General features: G+C 40.7%; 2 protein-coding genes across 2 annotated transcripts in view; both read right to left on the minus strand.

Moving 5' to 3' along the window:
* Positions 1-1,078: 1,078 nt before the first annotated feature.
* On the minus strand, positions 1,079-3,997 carry LOC119219735 (serine/threonine-protein kinase pim-1-like). Its single transcript, XM_037475123.2, has 10 exons — positions 3,901-3,997; positions 3,125-3,253; positions 2,933-3,043; positions 2,684-2,812; positions 2,459-2,553; positions 2,330-2,377; positions 2,016-2,225; positions 1,740-1,920; positions 1,461-1,628; positions 1,079-1,361 (listed from the first exon to the last, which is right to left on the minus strand). The coding sequence occupies exons 1-10, from the start codon at positions 3,995-3,997 to the stop codon at positions 1,237-1,239; spliced, it is 1,293 nt and encodes a 430-aa protein (XP_037331020.2). The 3' UTR covers positions 1,079-1,236.
* A 9,620-nt stretch (positions 3,998-13,617) lies between these two features.
* The window catches only part of LOC119219261 (nectin-2), a 200,824-nt gene continuing 192,080 nt past the window's right edge, over positions 13,618-22,361 (minus strand). Inside the window, exons 7-10 of the mRNA XM_037474342.2 lie at positions 21,135-21,264; positions 20,061-20,118; positions 18,591-18,686; positions 13,618-18,239 (exon numbers count right to left, since the gene is read on the minus strand). Of these exons, the coding sequence (XP_037330239.2) occupies positions 18,042-18,239; positions 18,591-18,686; positions 20,061-20,118; positions 21,135-21,264 (482 nt within the window). The 3' untranslated portion in view covers positions 13,618-18,041. The remainder of the gene's footprint in view (positions 18,240-18,590; positions 18,687-20,060; positions 20,119-21,134; positions 21,265-22,361) is intronic.

Consider the following 22,361-nt stretch of genomic DNA (forward strand, 5'->3'; position numbering starts at 1 on the left):
CAGTTTGTATAGGTGTATTTATATATATATATATATATATATTTATATATACAGTATATATATGTATTTGTGTGTGTTAGTGTGTCTTTATGTATATTTATATTTTAGTTGGTATAAGTGTATTTATATATATATATAAATAAATGTATATATTTATATATAATATATATATAATTAATTTATAAAAATATAGATATATCTGCATATAGATCTATTTAGTATATATAAATATAATTTAAAAAATGTATATAAATAAATATGTAATACATATTTATAATATATAAAAATGTAATATATATATGAATATAGATATAAATAATATATCAATCTAACATATATATATATTATAGATATGTAGATAGATATAATAAATATATATATTATATATATATTTATATTTATAAATCTATATATTATTTTTAATTTTATTTATTATATATTATTATATAGATATATATTTAGATATATCTATTTTAGTGTGTATATATATCTTTTTATATGTGTTTTAGTTTCTTTTTGTGTGTGTATATATATATATTTTAGTGGGTATAGGTGTATTTATATATATATATATATATGTATTTGTGTGTTAGTGTGTCTTTGTGTATATTTATATTTTAGTGGGTATAGGTGTATTTATATATATATATATATATATGTATTTGTGTGTGTTAGTTTGTCTTTGTGTGTATTTATATTTTAGTTTCTATAAGTGTATATATATATATAAATGTATATATTTATATATATTATATATATTATTAATTTATAAAAATATAGATATATCTGCATATAGATCTATTTAGTATATATAAATATAATTTTAAAAATGTATATATATATAAATATGTAATACATATTTATTATATATAAAAATGTAATATATATATGAATATAGATATAAATAATATATCAATCTAACATATATATATTATAGATATGTAGATAGATATAATAAATATATATATATTATATATATATATATATTTATATATCTATATATTACTTTTAATTTTATTTATTATATATTATTATATAGATATATATTTAGATATATCTATTTTAGTGTGTAAATATATATCTTTTTATATGTGTTTTAGTTTGTCTTTGTGTATATATATATATATATTTATCTTTTTATATGTGTTTTAGTTTATTTTTGTGTGTGTATATATATATATACACACATTAGTGTTAGTGTGTCTTTTAGTGCATCCCTTTCATTTTGTCTATTGTCTATTTGTGTTTGTGTGCTGAGGTCTTATCGGATTTTCTGAGCCACTGGTGATTCTTCAGCTGCTCCAGCGTGGGACGTTCGTTGGGGTCAATTTTCAGGCACATCTGGAGGAAGTCTTTGCAGTCTGAAAAGTGAAAGAGAAGAAAGGTGAAGATCATCATCAGAATTTTAAATAAAAGAGCAGATTTGTGTCTCTCGACATGTTTGTGTATAGTGTTCTTACTCTTGGAGATGCTTTGGGGGAGATTTTGACGCTTTAAATAAAAAACTAACGTGTCAAATTTTTCGAATTTGTGGAGGGTGTTAAACAGCACCGCTCCAATCTGAAACACTGTGGTGGATCCTGCTTTGTACCCCTTGTTAAGGTGAATCTCTGGGGTGTATGTAGTTCCTAGAACACACAGACATAATGAAAAAAGTCAGTGGGGCTGAAAAGCTTTGTTTCGGTGCAAAAGTCACAGATGGGTTGGTGAAGAACCGGAGCAAGAGCCAGACACCTTACCGAAAAACTCATGATAAGTCTCTTTTTTATCGTCGTAACAGCTCAGACCAAAGTCGATGACGCGAACTCGTGGGACCTTCGAACTTGTCTCGATCAGGATGTTCTCCACCTTTATGTCCCGGTGGAAAATGTTCTTGTTCTCCAGATCGAGCGCCGCATCGACCAGCTGCCTCAGTATGATCTGATGGAAACAAAAAGAGAGATCCGAGGCATCAGAGGAGGACGCCGTCGACGCGCTTTCATCGCTGTGACTCTGAGCTGATCACAGCAGCTCACCTTGGCTTCTTTTTCCTTCACGAAGCCTCCTTTGCCCATGATATGGTCAAATAAATCCGTAGCGGGGATGGGCCTCTCGATCACCATCACCAGCTCCTCCTCTAACTGGTACCAGTCCAGCAAGGTAAGGTATGGCGATGCCCCCTCCGATTTGGCCGCCAGCTTCAACATGATGGCGATCTCAATGGAAATTTTGTTCCCTTCGTCGTCCTGTAACGCGAGAGTTAAGGATCAGAGAGGTTCCTCCGTGATACATTCACAAACAGAGTTTCGAACACAGAACATTTTGACAGTGTCAGCCGTTGCTCACTCACCTCATGTGTGCAGTAGGCGTCATCATTAGGGATGTGTTTAATGGCAACCTACGAAACAAGACTTTTATCAGAGGGTCTCTGCGCATGTGTGTGTGTGCGTTTTGGAACGTGTGTGTGTGTAGCACTTACGGGTAGGTTGTCGGCCCTGCGGTGGCCGGCGTACACATTTCCAAATCCTCCCACACCGAGGAGTTCCAGTTGCTCATATTTGGCCTCTAACTCTTCTGCAGACACAAACATGTTGTTTTAATACATTTGTGAGTGACAGCGACTACATGTCACCTAAACTCTACCCATCCTGGTATGGTAATACCAATTTCAATTTGACTCTTAACAAAACCTAAAACTACTGACCTTGTTTGGTTTTTTTCGGGTCCTCGCTGTCCATTCTTTGTCTTTTTCTGCTTTGTCCTCCCTCAGCAGTGGCGACCTTCCTCTTGACGCCTCTCTTGCCAACGACCTCCACAGAGGTGTTGCAGCTCCCTACAGTGGAGGGAAAAAAAACCCAGAGGATTGTCAGTTTTTTGTGAACTGTCGAACCCCGTGTTTAGTGAACTGAAGACGGGAAGCATCTCCAGGAGCAGTTTTACGCGATCAGCTTACCAGTGACTGCTGAGGTGGACGCTAAATCGACCGTGAGCCTTTGTTTTTCGACACGCGAAATTCTGACGAGTGTTGGGATATTCTCGTCGGACGATGAGCTTGTATCGTCATCTACAGATGAGAAAAAACCCAATGAAACATTGAATTGTTGTGAACTAAAGTAACCAATCGAAGAGAAGACAAACTACTGACCTTGTTTGTTTTGTTTCCGGTCCTCACTGTCCAGCCTTTGTCTTTTTCTGCTTGGTCCTGCCTCAGCAGCGGCGACCTTCCTCTTGCCGCCTCTCTTGCCAACGCCTTCCACAGAGGTGTTCCAGCTCTCTACAGATGAGCAAAAAAACACAGAGGATCTTCAGTTTGTTGACAGTCACAACAACAACGTGGACAAAAAGCCCCTCAAACCAACAGACAAAACGGTGTCTTTTCTGCCCGGCTAAATCTTATTTAATATTTTAGGAATTTTATTTTATTTCTAGCAGATCCTCCCAAAAATGCTCAATATGGGAGAAATATCCAGATAACTGCAGAATAATAGTTCTAAATTTCATGTGTGCCCCCGCAATTTACAATTTAACTTCACATACGTATCTCCTCAATATCGCCCAACATCGTAGGTTGGTTCTTTTCTTTTTTAACTTGCTTGGATTACAATGTCGGCATAAGTTTTGTAATAAGGCGGATATTATGGTCTCAGGTTTTAACGTATGAGTAAAACAAATTATGAAACCACCGTTGAAGTAATATGGGAGACAGACATTTAAAATCCTGAAGGTAAAGTGTTTGGCGAACTGGTGCTGGGCGACGGTGCACGGAGCTAAACAGGGTGCTCTGGGAACCGTAAGGTTGGTGGTTCAAACCCTGGCTGCTCCATCATTTCCCTTATTGTCATTGTCCCTTAGCAAGTCACCCAACCCCTAATTGCTCCCCGGGCAAAACGTAAATGTAGCAGTTTGACACGATGAGCTTACCAGTGACTGCTGGAGTGGACGCTGAATCAGTGTCATCGAGGGCTTCTCGCCTCCTCAGATTTGTCTTCCTTTTGTCTTCCTCTTTGCGTTTCACCATTGTTCGAGTGACAATGACGCTTTGCAGGGGGCTTTGGGGACCTTTGCACGGGGCGAGCAGTGCCGCTCTGACGTTGTCGTCAAGAACCTGGTTGCTTCGAACCCTCTTTATTGGGATTCGCCCTCTGGATGACGAACCTTCATCTGATGAGCTTGTATCGTCATCTAGATGAGGAAAAAAAACGTAAAAAGGAGTATTAATTTTGAGGTTAACTAAAGTGGATTGAAATGGTCTTGGGTTAAAAAATACAATGTAATTGTTTTGGATAAATGCGTCAGCTAAATGACGTGTAATGTAATTTTATCCTTTCACGGCTCAGTCAAAAGAAACAGTAAGAAAAAGTACAGTAGGAGTCAGAGGTTTATCTCAAAGTAACCACTGTAAATTAAAGCCTTCTCCACCTGACAAGTCCAATAAACCATCAAAACCAGTTAACAAAGACTTCTGTCTGGATTCCTCACTTACCTTGAGTTCTTTTTTGGGGCTGAGTACGCGTCATTGTGTCCTTTTCAACAAACTTGGGGCAATGCAAAAACTTGTGTGTGTTCGTGCAGTTGAATTTGCCAGTGTTCTTATGCTGTGAAGAACGGAACATGGAACATGGAACGTGGAGCATGTAACACGGAACGTGGTGAAACATTCTCAGTGAGGTGTTCTGAGGAATCTGCCAATCACTGTTTGGAGTGAACGTGTCATAGAAAGCAGGCTTATTGCTGCCACCAGTACTGATGAAACATGAGATTTTGTGAGTATCGAGAGAGGGCCCATACAAATCCACACTAATTAGGGTCCTCGCTACGACTAGTCGTAGAGGATTTTCTAGTTTTTCTAGCGCCCTCTAGAAATTTTAAAAAGACCACACTAGGCCAGTTTCCGCCCCGGATGTCCGATCAACTCGAAAGTTGGCACACAGGTCCTCTTCGGCATGCTCCACAAAAAGTAAACCATGGTATACAAATGCACCTAACTAGATTTTCCGCCATTTTGAATTTTGTGAAAAACACATTTTTGGAAATTTCTCCTAAACGCTGAGTTTGATGGTCACAAAACCTTCAGTGGATCATTATTGGTTCAATGTCCCCTTGATATATCAGTGCTGATAACTCAATGTTTTGATGAGATATTGGCTAATAAACTTCGCAAGGGGTGTGGCTTAATCTGTCAGATTTTTAACTTCCAAATGACTGTTATGCCCTCACCAAAGTTATAGCATGTGTAAACATTAAAGCCCTGAACACACCCTATATTAAACATAATATAACAGATGCTATATTTCCCCACTAGCCATGCCTTTAATAGTTACAAACTATAGAGGAGGACATGTGAGTCTACCTTGCATGTTGTATGAAATTAATCTGAGAACCCACTTTCCAGTGATGGTTTAGTTCAGTGATTCTCAACTAGTGGGTCGCGACCCACTAGAGGGTTGCGGACCCGGTTTTAATGGGTCGCGGGCCTTTGCATGGGAAAATAAAAATGTGAATTAAAAAAAAAATCACAAAAAAATTCATCCTGTGATTTTATTTTTAAAATACTTTTTTAATGCAGAGTCGTTCTAATGGAGAGTCGTTTTTTTACTGGCTCCCCCGTCCATGTTTTCAGCAGCGTGTGCCAGTTTGGGTCAAACCATTCTCATATGGGGGAGAAATTGGGTTTTTAGGATAATTAAACATCCTGAATATAAAATATAAAATTCAGCTTAGGAACTTGATTTTGAATAAATTTGAGATGTTGAGAATGTTCCTCGATTTGCTTGTCATGAATGGGTGATGGTGGGTCCCGGAGCCAGACCAGTTGAGAACCACTGGTTTAGTGAGACGGTTACACTACGTTCACGTGTTGTTACTATTGGTTTGTAAAACCGGCTGTGGGAGTTTGTCCGAGCATCGGCCAAATGGTCGGGTTCAAGGTATGTGCGCAGATACAGAAATTCCCTCTTCTTCATCTCGCATTTCGCCAGAGAAGGAAATGGATGAGATGACTTAACACAGGGGGGTCCTTAAATGCAAAAAGTGCCTTTCTGGGTTTCCCACATAAAAAAGGGGCCGATTGTTTGACATCCCTATAGCAAATCTTTTCTCCTTACACTCATTCATTTCCCTTGTTAATGTAAAGCAGCTTTACTGTCAGTGATCGTGAAGCCCGTGTGGAAAGCTCCTGAAGGTATAAAGCACTTTGGCTAACAAGCGCTAGCTATGTAAACGACATTGTTAATCTAAAGCATCCCATGTCTGACATGAAACGACTTGTCTGAGATACAGATCTCTATGCAGGGCTTTCCTCTCCTCCTCCTCTTCGTCATTGATTTTACGTTAGCTTGATCTTGAGCTTGAGTGTGACTATTGCCTTGCAACGCACGCAAACATAAGCGCGCAACCATGAAACCAAGTTCTGCTACGCGGGATTGCGCATTTTGTTTTATACTCAATACCCAACATGTTCTTGTGTTTCTTAACAAGTCAAAATAATTAAATTACATCATGTGTTCAGTAGAAAACGTTATTTTCACATTTGCAAGCAAATTGGCCCTGACACGGTGAGTAAGTCATTAGGTATTCAAAGGAATTAAACAAGATAAAATTAGAAATTAAAAACAGAAATCCCATTTTTCATAAATTTTGAAGATTAGGGGGCGCTGCATTTAATCAATCTAATCTGAAAATGACAAAATGTAGTCTGGTGATAGATTTTGAAGGAAATTGGCTCATAGATGGTACTTTGAAAGGCTTTTATTTTGAGATGGTACATCAGTATATCCTGTTTATCACCAAGTCACACCCTGGGGATGTGTACTTTAAAGCTGAAGTGGAATTACTGTGTAACTATTTTTAGTTACCTTCTATTTATAACCTGAAATTGACCAAAAGTAGTCTTGTGAATGATTTTGAAGGAAACCATACAGCTACAATGGTATTTTGAGAGGCTTTCATTTTGGAATGATAGATCAGAATGTCCTGGTTATATGTTGACAGAAAAAGCCAAAGACCATAATAATGTCAAAGGTAAAGTTTGCAAAGCGGCATTCCTGGCGTTGCTCCACACAGTTCACGACCACTGACTTAGGAAGGTTCCGTCCTACGGCTTATTTATTGGCCACAATTTAGCCAATGCACCACTAGGGAAATGTGACTTTTTTATAGAGAAAGTTGATATCACTCTCACATCCATCTGTTCAATATTTCAATACAATAAAAATTGAAGACAGCAACTGATTGGTTTAGCATTAAGTTTAGAAGTGGCATTCTGATATATTCAACAAATGAGTTCTTCAACTTATGAACATGGAGGCAGAAATCATTTTAAATTCATCGAGCAAGTTAAGCCGTTTCCCTCCTTTATGCTAAACTAAGCTAACCGGCTGCTTGGTACAGCACTATTCTCATTGCAGATACATGAAAGTGGTATCGATCGTCTCATCTAAGAAAGAAAGCAAACAGGCTTTTCTGTCAAAATGCCAAATTATCACAATAAAAATAACAAGTGTTGCTTACATAGACAATTCCTGCATGAATTACTGCTGAAATCTAAATCATTTTTTTCTTCTAGGATGGATTAACCTATTTAAAATTCTTCTCTTACCTTGACACATGAGAGAATTATTCCTTCCACTGGCTCTCACCCAAGAGGGTCACTGAAGCGATGGTTTCAGGCAGAAAATGCAATTCATGAAATGTGCAGTCATTTTCCTCCTCATTTGAATACAGCTGAATGATTGGTTTACAGCTGAGTAACGGCTCTAGCAAGCAGACAGAATGTGAATTACTGTTGGCGCGTTAATGACTCCAAATTTGAGCTATGAAGAAGAGACAGAAATTAAGATGTTGCAATTAGCAAATGGGGAGCCACGTAAAGACTGTACTGGCTCTTAAAGGCAGAAATGACAGAGCAGTAAACCCTCGGAGATGTGAGAGCATCACTAAACACGTGTGACAATGTGTGTAAGGATTCTTGCTGTTGCTTAATTTGCTAACGCTAATATGCACGGGCCATACATTTCAATTATGGATGGATGTGACTGTTCAGTGGTTGGATTTTGTGATGTGCGGATGAGCCATTGATTATGTCTTCCATTGGGACAGTCAGCCTATGGGAATCTTGAGGTGCCGCAACTGAAGGAAAGTCTGTGGATCTCAAATGTCTGCAGAGTTGATGCTCTTCTGAGAGACTGCCAGTACAGAAGTTCATATCAATAGAAAGTTGTTGGGATATTTCAGCATGTTGCAGTTAAACCCAAACAGCATATTTCTCAAATTGTCTTTTAAATAAGCTTCAAAGGGCGCCATGAGAGACACTATAAACATTAAGAACATTTCATTTAACAAGATGAACTAACAGCTCTGTAGTGCATCTCCCCAACTCGGACACAGAGAGGCAGTGTTACCACAGGCAGCTGCGCAGAGGAGCGACACACACACACACACACACACACACACGGTCAATAATGTTGTGTTGGCCCATCATAGCACTGACATCGCTTTATCCTTCTCCTTCCTTTACTCAGATTACTCAAGAGAAGGGGTGTGGGGGTGTATGCTCAGAGAGGGGGTGAATGTGCAGTATGTTCCTGGGCTGCGTTTCCACATTGAGTACAGGGGGGGGCTCTACTGGCACACAGGACTGTGGGCTGTATGTGTAGGCAGCAGTGTGTGTGCTGAAGTGTGCTTGTGTGCTTTAGTAAATGCTGGATGATCGTGTGTTGCAGGAGTGGTAGGAGAATAGCTGTTTTGTTTTTTTCCGTGTGAGCGTCTGACTGAGGACGTTGTGAATTTGTGATGGCATCTGAGGCTTTCAACTATTTCATGTTTTTGTTCCTGCTGAGACAAACAGAACTAATCTACCTGGATCTGTGAGAGAGAAAAGAATCAGCCGCATCTTGGTCGGTGATTACTGTGCGCACACACACACACACACACACACACTTTCAATTCTTGGCACCCACCAAATTCAATTATATTTTAGAACACAGTTGAATCACAAGTCCCCTCTTTGTTTGGGTTGTGTGTATTAGAACAGCTCCCCTGCGTTTTACATGCGCGCACGGCCCACAGAGCGCAGCCCGCAACTCTCAAGTAAGAGATGCACATTGCTTCCTCAAAATACAGCTGTGTGAGAATAGGAAGAAGAAATGGTGCCATTTGCTTTTGCTTTTGTTGTGTTGCATATAGCATTAATTGGGGATCAGCAGAATTAAGTTGTTGATACTCATTTGTTTATTGTCAATAAAAAATCCAGTCATGTTCATTACTGTGGGTACAATAAAATGAATATTTCAGATGTTCAACAATTTCTCGCTGTTTGTAGTTGTTGTCCAACGTAAAGTCTTCATTCGATCACATGACAACGTGATATGATGATGTGTTTCATCAACTGGTCAGCAGCGTGCACGAGGGCCCCCCTCATGATGTGCGCTATGGGGCCCAGTCCATCCTCTAAAGCAGTGTTTCTCAACTGGTGGGTCCCAACCAACTAGTGGGTCGCAGACCCGTTGGTAGCACGGAAAAAAAATGCGAGTGTCGGTGTTTTTCCGGCTCGTCCGTCCATGTTTTCAGTCACCGCGGCAATTAGAACGTGGAAGCACCCCCCCCCCCCACCCCCCGCCGATGCCGCCAGCGAACGCGGAAGCACCCCCCCGCCCGTTGACCGATCGAATTGAGTTGCGGCTCGTCATGAAGGGGTAAAGGTGGGTCCCGGAGCCAGACAAGTTGAGAACCACTGCTCTAAAGGCAGGAAGAGAGAGCCTACAAGAGGACTTTCAAGAGAAACTTTCAAATAGCGACGGCGTCCTGCTGTCCCCGTGGGACCTCTCTGAAGCGGCCTGCGGCGATACCATCGCTGCTGAGCAGCGGCGCTTGTTCCGGCTGCAGCACTTTCTTTCTCATTCCTCTCGACGAGAGAGTGGAGACGGAGAAGATATCAGCCGACGAGTGCAAGCGTTTCAGCTGATTGCATTTCTAAATCTGTTGTGAAGCACCCGCGTGGAGAGAACTTGACAATAAATATCTTTCTTTGGTACCACAAATGACCTGCCATGCTTCTGAGATGAGGCCATGATCGCTTGCGCTATCTACTGACTAGTTTCCTTTTGATGACTCACTTCTCTAACTTCAAAATGAATGTGGTCAAAAAGCAAACAAACAGTTACTGTTATTACTTCAACTTGGTGTATTCTTCGCCATGCTACATTGCTACATCTAATTCCCTGTATGATACATCAATCAAGGACAGAGCTGTCCTTGAGGCCAATCTTCCATTCTGAAATATCTCAACTATAAGCCATTCGTGGTATTGAGAGGACAAAGCCTTATCATCCCGTTTTTAATGAATATGCGCAGCCCTTCTGAGAGTTAAGGGTCAATGGACAGCAACCAGCCTTGTGTTGTGTAGCCTTGAACGTCATCCCGTTCCGGCTCCTGCCAGTCATGTGACCGCGGTGCAGATCTATTATAACCCAACTTTTTCCTCTTACCACTGCCGCCACGCTTCAAAAGTAGTGAAAGATGGTGAGTGAGTTTGTGAAGGTTATTAAGCTGAATGAAACATTGGCTTGCAATAATCCAATATCTCCCTTTGGAGGTGGGCCTGCCACCAAGAACTCACATTTCACATTCCATTTGCTTTTTACCAGATCTTAAGAGAGTGAGATCATTTTGTTTCCCGAGGATATAGCTGACCATAGACTTTTCTTTTAGAAACATATTAAATATCCTTTGAAATGTAAACAATGGTCACTGGTTTTGCAGTGGATTAAAGAAAGAAGGATTCTTAGTGCACATATAAAACCCATTCTAATTTCTTTCTGGGATGGAACGTCTTGAGTTCACCTGCAGACTGGAAGTGCACTTGAAAGTTGTGTTTTCTTTCTAATGACCAGTTTTGAACAGTAATAACCTGAGGCATTCTGCCTCACAGCTGTTGATACATCTCACCCGTCCATCCTATCTATCCACCTGCCTGCCTATCATCCAAACAACAGTAATTAGTCCCCCTCTGAGATTAGGGATTCATTGTAAACTCGTCTTCCTCATTTCTTAAATCGGACATGAAACATCTATTACCCGATAAATTCTCCTGTGGATCCCGGAGAAAATAACTGTCATCAAATAATCGCAAATCTGTACCTGCTCCGGATGATAAACCGAAATAAAAAGGGCTTTTCAATCACTCGTGGATTCTCATTTTCTCTGGGGCCATTTCTCTCAACAGGAGCTGCAACACAACAGGGGGCGTTTTCCCTTCTCCGACTCCATGCCATTTTTCTCTCTCAACACATCTATCCCACTCACTATCGACTGGCTCATTGATTCAGTTGCCCACAGTCTATCTCTCTCTCTCCTAATCTGTCTCAGTCCACCTCCATACCTGCTTACACTTATCCCTCTATCGTGCAATTCCTTCTCTCTCCACTTTCTCACACCTCTACCCTCTCTTCATCTCGGCTATCGGCCCTTTTCCCCAAAGCTTTTTTTTTTTCCTTCCTTAAATCAACTCCTCACTTATGGCTTGGGCAATTAGTGAATAAGAAGTGGAAACATTACTGTGAGTAATTGCAGTCTCTGGGTGGTAAACAGACGTTTGTCACTATGAAATACAAACAGCATTCAAAGTAAATCCACAAAAAAAGTGAATCTCATTCAAGTTTAATCAAAGATATAAAACTCAATAGGTCTGTTTTTGCACAACACGGCTGAAAATAATGATGATGAACTACCGTTTGTCTCCAAATACATTAGCTAGCACATAGATTAATGAGTACTTCAACCAAGTTTTGTTTAGGGATTTCCCACAGCTGAAAAGTCTTGCTGGATAAGGCAGTGTGGCTAAAAACTATTAAAATGCTGGAAACAAATCCAAAACAGCATTGTTTTCAGGGGATGGCACCTACTGAGTGCAGTCCAGACAGCACGTAGCACGTAGCACGTAGCACGTAGCCGGCCATCAGCGGGGAACTGTTTGTTTAGGAGTCTAGGAGATAAAGATTATTTCTCTCTTGATTTATTCCCTCAGTAAAGATTGTAAACATCAGTGTAGGGACTCAAAGTGTTTTTTAATACAGCATGATGTTCATTTTGTAAATTATAAACCATTTAGAGCCAAATAAAGCATGAAGCAGAATATGCTGCTGACGCGGATGTTGCTATCTGGGCGTCGGTACCATTGAGACATTAAGTTCTCTATAAAGGGTTTTGTTTACAAGATTCTTTTTGTGTGCCAAAATTATCATTTTTAAATACATTTAAATAAATACATTTTCTCTAGATGTTGACCCACGTGGCTTCTCCAGGTTCACTATGTCACATTCAGTGTGTGCTACAGATTTACAGTCCATCGGACTGTCCAATGATGTAACATGACACCACTGAACTGTGCAGAATCTCAGTTTTTGCTTTGGTGTGGAGGATCCTTAGTGTCACCTTCTTTCCTTCATCTCTGTTTACATCGTTGACTCAGCTCGACAACAGAACAGTCTAATTCTTAAAGACCATCCCTCAAAGGTTGGGCAACAATCAAACCTGAAACACCACCGGAGATTTCAGCTTTGAAGGACGCCTGACATCATCGGATGGAGAACCTAAATCCAGAAAAGCGCCGCAGTAGCTGTGCTGTTCAAAGTCTAATGCGATTGTCCACCACATGACAGCCGGGACCTCGGTCCGTTTTGAATCAAACCGCTCCTGACGCACGACCGTCTCCGCACTCACTCAAAATCTTTGTCAAAAGAAGAGCCAGGCGACACTGCTAATTAAAAGTGAACAAATCCTCTGGCAATGAGTTATCGTCTCATCTGATCTGACTGCGCTAAGCAGAAGAGCACTAGCCCACAGTGTAGGCTTGATATAAAGGGCACACTTGCTACGCCAGATTCTGGAGATTGTCAGTGAATCTGCACTTTACCAGGAGACTTTTTGTTCACTTTTTGTTTTGAAGCAGCCGCAGTGAACTTAATGGTCTCCAAATGTGCTCTTCTAGTAGAAGTGAAATACAGGCATCATCCTAAACAGCAGGAGAGTGAACATCCAACCTAAGACCAGTGAACTTGCCAGCGATAGCTGAACCTCCTGCACCAGACATTCAGACCGTCATACAAATTGAAATGGGAAGCCTGTGTATTGAGTTCAGACTCAGACGAAACGCTTTCCTTCCGTATGTAACGTCACTTCAGGTTGATGTGAAGGTTCAGGCATTGGAGTCTGAGGGTTTTGGACCATGGCTGTATATAAAAAGTGGATGCAGTCATGGGGTCGTCTCCCATTGGTTTGTGGGCTGCTGTTTTTAAGCCTTTAGTTTTCATTACCATCCTGGATTAAGGTCGTTACCATGTTGTTTTTTTTCACAACCACAATCCATTTTAAATTCATCCCAGCAGGAAACCCTTGAAAAAACGCCCCTAAAATTTAAAAAGACAAATCTATTTCAAGACATTTTGGTAATCACACGATAATTATGGAAATATTGTTTTATTACTGAATAAACTCATCCCCAATTCTACTCATTACCTGAAGTTATGAAATAACTGTTTGGATTTACCACATGTCCGTCATGCTGCTCTGCTGCTTTCTTCAGCTAAACCCTTAATCCTGAGCAGCTGACAGGATTCAATAATAACCACCAAGACCATCCCGTGCTTTTACTTGTACATTTTATTTGACAAGACAATGATCTGTAAAACATGTACAATAGGGTTTCCATAAAGCATACAAAATGATAATCCATCTACAACAAATTAAAGAAAATCTATAAACACAAAATCGGTTTACATCTCCATCAGTGTGTGAGCGTTTGTTTTTATTCCTTTTTTTCTAGCATTGCCATCATCGACGTCTAACCCATTGTGTTCTTCCCCATTTCATGATCTGTTGTTCTGTCAGGACAAGAAGTGAAAACTAAAAAGCTAAAAATAACATAAAGAAGGCACGTCTGGCTCTGTGATGAGAAGCTGTGATGACAATGGTTGAAAGGGAGAGAACGGTGAGGTGTGTGTGTGTGTGTGATTGGGGGGGTTAAAAAATAAGAGGGGGGAAAAGAGAGAAGGAACAGATTCGTTATTGAGGACATTCACAGCTTGTGTTTCTGGCATTGGACCCGGAACGGGGGACGCGGGGACGGAGCAAAGCACCTGAAATGCAACCCTGCAGCTCCTGCAGACGGGAAGGACATGGGGTCCTTGATGTAAGAGCTACTTCCTACCCTCGTATAAGTGATGACTCAAGCAGTACTGCCTGTAAGCAGACTCGAAACTGATATCTCTGAGCAATTTCCGTTTTTGTTGACAGCTCGCTGACAGCACTCCTGGTGATGTCTAGATTGTAATTCCAGATACCTCCGAATGAAGGAGCTCTATTAGATCGAAGGCTCTGGGCAAAACCGAACGAGCTGAAACTCAATACGAAACTATTTCTGTGTAATAGTTGGTCCCAATGATGTCTTTCCCTTTTTCCTTAATCTATCCAACAGCACCCAACAATTAATACACTGAAAAATAAGTAATCATTCATTTGTTCACAAAAAAAGAAAAGAAAATGTAATTTAATTCTGCTTCATGACCTCTCTTTTTCTGGGAAACTGACACGGCGCCATTTAAGCTAGTCAGAATGACTTTCTGCTGCATAAATGAAACCCCATGAACACTTGCCACCAAAGCTAGCAACAATTCAATATTAACAGATGATTGTCATACGTCCCAAAAATAAAATATTGAAACTTGTGCAAGACTGGCAAAATGGGAAAGCTGTGCTGAGAAATGTTTCTCTTGCTGTAATGTTTTATCAATTTAGTTTGTCTTCTGCTGCTGTTAGCAAACTGTTTCCAATTTTGCAATGTAACTGCCCCCTGACAATGTACTTTTTAGGGTGATTTGGAGAACCTCATTCAATACAGAATCTCGGTCAGTGGCCTTTGGGTCAAACTGTAAACCTGTAGGTGCCCCCTGGGTCAATTTTGCTCGTAAAGGGTCACATCGGGTGTCCATTGTAATTGAGACCGGAGGAAAAGATGAACTCAGCTAACTAATGTTGCGTTCACACCAAAAGCGAAGTGAATTTTTGCTACGCTTTATTCGTGCGAGGGTACTTGCCCTATTAGTTGCCCTACTTCTTAAGTAGCTAACTTAACAAAGGGGGAGGTAGAGATGAACAGATACGTGCTGAAAAATCAATAGAAGAATCTTAATCTTATAAAAACTCTAAATCAGACTCAGATTTTGAAGGGAATATATCAAATTTGTGTCATAAAGCGTCAAAGTTTTAGATTTTATCCGGGTTCAAAAATTGGGTGCAAAATGGATTCCTAAATAGGTGCATAAATGGAAAAAGGGAGGTAGTGACAGAGAAACGGTCGCTAATGAAGAGCTAGCTAGCTGAGGAGCTTAAGAGAGACACAAAAACAAAGCGGATTAGAATGAGCCAGGCCTTCGTCTTGCATGTTGGAATCTGAGCTACATTCACAGCAGTACAGAAAGTTTTTGGCTACTGTCTTTGGCTTGTTGGCTAAAGGTTGGCAAGTGTTGATGAATTAGTGTTGCTAGCTTAAATCACATGGTGTCATGCTGCTACATAGCAGCTAGCTCTGGGTAAAGATGGTGTCATGTCCATTGTCAGTGGTTGCAATGACATAACGCATATCTCTGATTACAGTAGATTTTATAAGTTGTGTCTGTATAATAGTATATTATTATTCATATAGTTTAAATTTGATTCATATAACAACCATGGCCAGAGAATTAAGTATCTGTATATGACGGGTTGGGAGAATTAACATGTTGGATAAAGGCTCTGGTTAGTAAAATCTTGTCTTTCGGACTGTCAACATCACAGCTCAGATGTGAGGTATCTGTGTACCTCAAGGCCTCAAGCAGGAGCTCAGGATTAGAGTAGAGAGGAAAGATTGCCTCTACGGGTTGTTTATACTCTGAGCGCCACAAGAAACGACCGGTTCGTGCTGACTGGATATTTGGATCAACGCTACTAACGGAAAACAGGAACCCTGTCGAGCCGCTACGCACAAGAAAAAAACCTCCCGTTCTCTCAACTTAAATTGGACTTGTGCTCATGGTTTGCGTGAATGTGACAGCTGCACTGGGATGGAGATTTAAAAAAAACAACAAAAAAAACAACCTTTCTTTTTCTTTCGTTTTTTGGACATTCAAAAATGCTTTTACGAATGGAGAACATTTTTCCGCAAACAACCCTTGGGAAAAGTGTTTCAACAAGCCACCGATCATGCCATGCAGAGTAATATGAACAGGAGTACAATCCACACCATTTCATTTTTTTTGTCATATATTCAAATAAAACATTTTTGTATGAAGTGACCACCTCAATATACCCGTGAAAAATAAAATAGTAATATACACTTTGTTTTTTTGTGTTTTTTTAACCACTCAATGTGACATTAAACAAACTTCCATCCCCTGTGCAGAGGCACTGATAACACCTACTCTGGTTAATTTTTTTTATGTGTACACAATTCACCAACAATATATTATTCATCAATATCATCAGTACTATTTACACTGGTTGTTGATCATTTGGTACCATCTGTCATCTATGAGCAATTTGGATTCAGTCAGGCATAGTTGTTCATTGACTTTTGTTCTTTGAAGTTGAAAATTGGCTAAAAACGCAGAACGCATATTTTCTACACGTAAAATGTTGTGCATATGTCAGAGCATGTGACCATTTTAATTTGATAAAATGGCTGTAATGGCACTAATCTTCTGATACGTGCTGAGCATTTTCCCACTCTGAAAATACAATCCTCATGATGTTTTCTCAGCCTTATTAATGGAATTTATTCTAGGAGGACTGAATACAAACAAGGCTTGTTTTTAGTCCTGTGGTTTGTGTGTGCGCCTTGCTGTAAACCGGGTTTCATCCCCCCACACACAACTCTTGCAATTATGAATCGTGGAATCTTAATCATGTGATGTTGCCAGGTTACGGCGCTTCAGAACAATGTCACTTCCCTTTCATTAGTGCTAACGAGCAACGGGTCGCTCCGGGGAAAGACATGCCTTTTTTTGACGACACAATACAGTGGAATGTTTCTTTACTGGACTGTAGCCTGGAAAAATACATATTTTTTGAAACTATTGTTCGAGTTGATAAAGGACTAAAATACTTTCAAAGATCTTGGGTGATTAATTGAAGCTGCTTGTAGAGCAACGTGCCTCGGTCTTTCTGGGACCGTATTCAGAGGGTGTGTAATTAAAACCAAACAAACCGTGGAAGAATAGTTCTTTAAACAGATTTCAAAGATGGTCATTTTTTACTTCCTCAGTGTTGCAAGGCTGCATGTTTAATCCTTAAATAGAGATATTCAAATCATTTTCCACACCTGTAAACAGAAGAGCCCACGAGTGGTATCTTCAAATAAAACACTAATTTTGGGATGTGGTACGTAGTAATTCCATGGAAAAAAGTGTTGCATATTGTATTTCATACTGAAACGCTGTTGTCTTGCTAGTTTGTTTTTTGGCTGAAATTTAGGTTAGCAAGCATCCCACAGGCCCACTGGTGGTTATTTAGCTGAGGGGAGTGTTCCAGTTCACCTGCATTGCAACACCTCTCAACCCTGTAATTAACATATTGTAAAAGCCTGCCTCACTCTACGCAATGCACATGATCTCACTCATCATGAACTACTGTGTCTCTATACTAAACTGTGCTTTATGTTTTACTTTTCAGGTATCAGGTATTCGAAATGTTATGATGATTACAACTGTGTAGGAGGCATGCAAGAGTTACAAATATGAATACAAATCAAACATTTTTTTTACCCTTGTTTACATTACTATTTGTCATTAGTCACAAGTGGCTTCATTAGAAATGAAAATACTGCTTCTCGCTGCTGTTGTCATGGGGAGAGGCATAAATGTTTTGTCCCAAAAAATACCCAATAAATGGGCCTGGTAAAGAATGTCATCGTGTGTGGGTTTAAACCTTTTAGTGTGGAAACAAGTGTGCTTGCCTTTTGCCTTTCATGCAAATTTAGGTGACCTGGAATGTGCCTGTATGGCCGCGAATGCGGTGGCCGTGGTTGCCAGAGGCTACACGTACATGGCGGGAGATACGAAGCTCTCGCCACGGGAGATGTTGGCAGCCGGTTGCTCGTGACTGAACGAATCCAAGTTGTTGCCGCGCTGACCATCGGCGGCGAGTTCGTTTGCTCTGTCGTATCCGACCGGGTCGTGCAGGACGGGGGGGGCGCCGCCATTCAGGGCTCCACCGGTCTCCTCATCCAGGTTCTGCACAAGGTGTGACATTACACAGCAATAGTCACTCTTCTCGCTGATGTTCTTGTTTGTGCGGGGTCAAATTGCGGCATAACTTTTAAACGGAGAATTTCAGAAACATCGAAATGTTCCTAGTAGCAGCAAGTATTAATGTTTCAGTTGCCAGCAAGAAACTCGTTCAAGTTATTAAACACAGCTTAATATTAATACCTTTTGACGGGGACAAAGTACAAGCACCATGACGTCCCTACAACAACAACCGCGTGCAGCGGTCCCGACAGATATGGAGCCCACTGTGACACGAGTGTGGCTTTGGTGTCAGCGGGCAGAGACGTGCCTCCGTGTGTGTGCTGTGTTATTTACCGTGACAGGCTCTCCCCCCGTGGGCTCGTAGTAAACCTCTCCAGGGCTGAGAGGGGCCGTCTCCGTGGCCGTGGGAGGCGCCAATGGCTTGTTCAGCTACATACATGGCACAAAAACCACACCGTATCAAACCGCGTCATCAGCAAACAGCACAAGAAAAATGCTCCAGACAATGCATAAAAATGAGTGTATGTGTCACAGTGCAGCGGACCACTCATTACTACCCTTAAGTACAGAGTGTGTCGACCACACACTCTTCCGCTCACACACATGAAGCTGAACTCCTATAAAAGGCACTCTTGTTCATTAGTTTTGACATTAGAGTCTTATAGAGTATTGAAGGTGGCTAACGTTAGCTCACTTTAGCTGCCCACTGACACGTTGCATGATCGTAATCTTTACCTCTACCTTCACATGCTTTAAATAAATGAATTAAACTGAACTTGTATAGGTGTCTTCAATTGAGACTCTACATACTGAGCGTAAGAGTCAGTTAGTCAGTAAAGTACAGGCCCGAGGTACATTCTGCGCTTACTTTTACAGGGAAATGAGAAAGTGGGAGGATGCAAAACCAGCAGCCATAAGCCAGGCGCTGCAGACTGAAGGTGGTTTGTTCAATGGCAATAAAATGAAATGTATAACTAAATGTGTAACTAAAAATTGACACTTTTTTCGTGTCCTTGCATTTATTTTTTTCGATTTCTATTTCACTTTATTTTTATTAGTTTGTTTATTTTCTGTATACATTTTCTTAATTGGTTATTAATATTATTTTGTATCTTTTTAAAAGACTGCACATGTAGGAAGGTACATGTAAATGTACCTTCCTACATGTGTATATCTATTTATACCTGCCTGTATGTCCAGTTGTATGACATATTTAGATATGTACTCCCTACTACCTAAACTGTGCTACTATCACTGCTGCTATTATTTCTTTCGTGTGCCTTATTTTCAGTATTATACATCAAGGACTGTTTAATTTAATTAGAAATTTGAATAGAAGGACTAGATGCTGGATTTGGGCCTCTCACATAGCACCTTAATGAGAGCTAATATATGTTATCTTAAACACGTTCCACAGGTGGGGCTCTATGATAAACCTTCACAGTTGAACTAGCGAAACCTAATTTCAGCCTTGCATTAACAGACGATTACATCAAATCAACATAAAATTGCAGGGTTTCTGGTGTCATTAGATAATGTGCTAGTGAGCACAGTGATCACAAAAGTGTGATTGAATGATGGAATAACATGGGGAGGAGGAGGAGGAGGAGGAGGACACGAGTGGTCTAATGGAGGTCTTTACAAACCAAGTTAATTAGTTTGACATACATAAGCAAACACAGATCCCCGATCAATAGCCATTAGCCCCATTACGCCCAAATGGAGTGCGTGTGTGTGTTGGTGTATGAGGAATGTGATCGTGGTGACACTGAAGAGTGATTCAAGGTTACGTTGAGCACTCACCATCTCTGTTGCGCTGCCTCCCTTGTCAGGGGGAGGGGGCTTGTGCTTGGGGGGTCCCCTGGTCGGAGAAAAAGACAAAGACAACGCGGCGCTCAGAGACAGATTTGTCTTTTGTGTGAAACAACGAGCTGGAGGCACACACGCAGAAGGTCCTGAAACATTCTGGCATGAACCACATTCTATTCCTCTTTTAGTGGTTCCCCTAAGTGCTGAGGAAGCAGGTGGACTAGAGACAGCGTGTAAACAACATGTGGCCCTTCATGTCCTGCATCAGTCCATTCGGCCTGTATGGTTTGAGGCTATCAAAGTTTCATTTCAGCAGTCATTTGTGGCCAGGTGGGTATTTCATGAAGTATATTAGGAGTCTGACTGAGACTACTTTGCAGGTGTTTTATAATCATCTGTCATGTAAGATGGAGTCATCAAACCTTACAGGTGTGTCTGGGAGATCAGAATAAGTTTGAAGATGTCTGAGGCACCGCAAGTGGTTTGTGTTCTTTTCATATTCAATTGGGAATCCAAAATTGGATTTTTTTTTTCAGCCCGGGAGCCTATTTTGGTAAATGACCCGTTTAAAGCCTCCACTTGTATGAACCATGGATACAGCTTTTTAGTTCAGATTTAGACCACGAGCAGCAACCTCGATCCCAGCTTTATGTTTGCATTTCTTTGGAAATTAAAGACTAAAGCCAAATTACGACATTTTTTAGCTCTGTTCTATTCGATGTTGACACAATTAGCACTGAATTAGTATAAAAACTGAAAAAAAGAAAAAAGATTGAAAATAAATATATTATACATGAGATCACTTTTAATGTCCCACACACAGTAGTTAGTTAGAGTTTGTGTTTTTCCCCACAAGATTTGATATTTAAGTTTAAATTATTTTGCACTAAATCAAGTGTAATCAAACTACAGTGTGTTTGCTGCAAGTTTATCAAGTGCAAGATGCAAATAAGTCACCCTGGCCACACAATCCGGACCCTTCAAGATTAGGTGGAGCAACATTTTTTACTATCACAATTCGCTCTGAAATGTAAAAGGCCGGTGAAGTGGAAGCTAATGAAGACCTACTCTCTGTTCTCCCGGTGCTTGCGGATGTAGAAGACGATGGCGACGGCGATGCCGATGAAGGCGAGGGCGCCGAGGATACCTCCGATGACGGCACCCGACGACGGGCCCGGAGTGATCAGCCTCTCCGTCTCTGGTTTAGGGTGAGAAGAAAAACAAAGAGGATTTTTCCATTGGAATCAGTAATAGACTCTGTCCCTTCTTAAATGTGCATCCCCCCTTTGGCCAAGTTGGCTCCTGATGGAATATGTGTAAGCATCATGAGTAATCACAGCTTCAGGTGATGAGCAGGTAAATCAATAGTCTCCATTCAAAGCCCTTTGCTGTGGCCCCAAACGCTCACTTAATGCCGTCGCTCTCTTCGGCATGCAGCTTCATCGGCTGGGTGTCACGCCGACCTCGACCTCTCCTTTCAATTAGGAGCCAATTTGCGACCCAGCCGACGACTTGCGAGGCCTCTAACTCGACTGCAAAAGCATCTCATTACAGGCAGTGCTTTTTTTTATTTCAAACAAGGCTGACAGCAGCTGCACACAACAACCAGCCGCCACCACGGATGCTTGAGCACAATCACCGGCTGCAGCAGGGATTTTGGCAGCAGCAACAAAGGCAGGGTGGAATATTTCCACAGGTTGTTTGGTCCTCTTTGTTGGGAAAATCATATTTCATCAGCGGTGGCGAGGTAAAAGCTGTCACGTTTGATACAGAGATGATAAAAGGATAACTGCCCCCCGTGATTTGCACTCGTTTAGTTCCACTACGTACATTTCAGCTGATTGTTCACCGGGGATGAATCAGTTTTTGCACTGCAATTTTCTTTGCAGTATTGAGTCTTGCTTGTACTGCAGCTCGTGAAACACATTACAATGAAATTATATATAATATATTCCTCAAAAATCAAGCAAACAAGAACACAAAGAGAGTTTTTCTTTTGACATCCTCCTTATCCTTTCTACTCCTGTGGTTGAAGAACCTTTAGCTTAGAGGGAACAAAACATATGTGACACCATTTTTTGGATAATTTGATCACTTCCCAAAAGTAAATTTCAATGAACCTTCATTATACTTTGGTGTGGCCAAAAACCAATGTAACAACGTGCATAGTCGCAACAAGTCAAAAGTGAGAGAATAGAGGCTGCTGAGAGAATCTACGTCTTCCATCATAGCAAAAGACTGGGTGTGTTTCCTCCTCCATCTCGCCAGCAGGGGGGGTTCTGTTCCAAGCTTTAA

The sequence above is a fragment of the Pungitius pungitius genome, chromosome 17, assembly GCF_949316345.1.
Source record: "Pungitius pungitius chromosome 17, fPunPun2.1, whole genome shotgun sequence".
Lineage (NCBI taxonomy): Eukaryota > Metazoa > Chordata > Actinopteri > Perciformes > Gasterosteidae > Pungitius > Pungitius pungitius.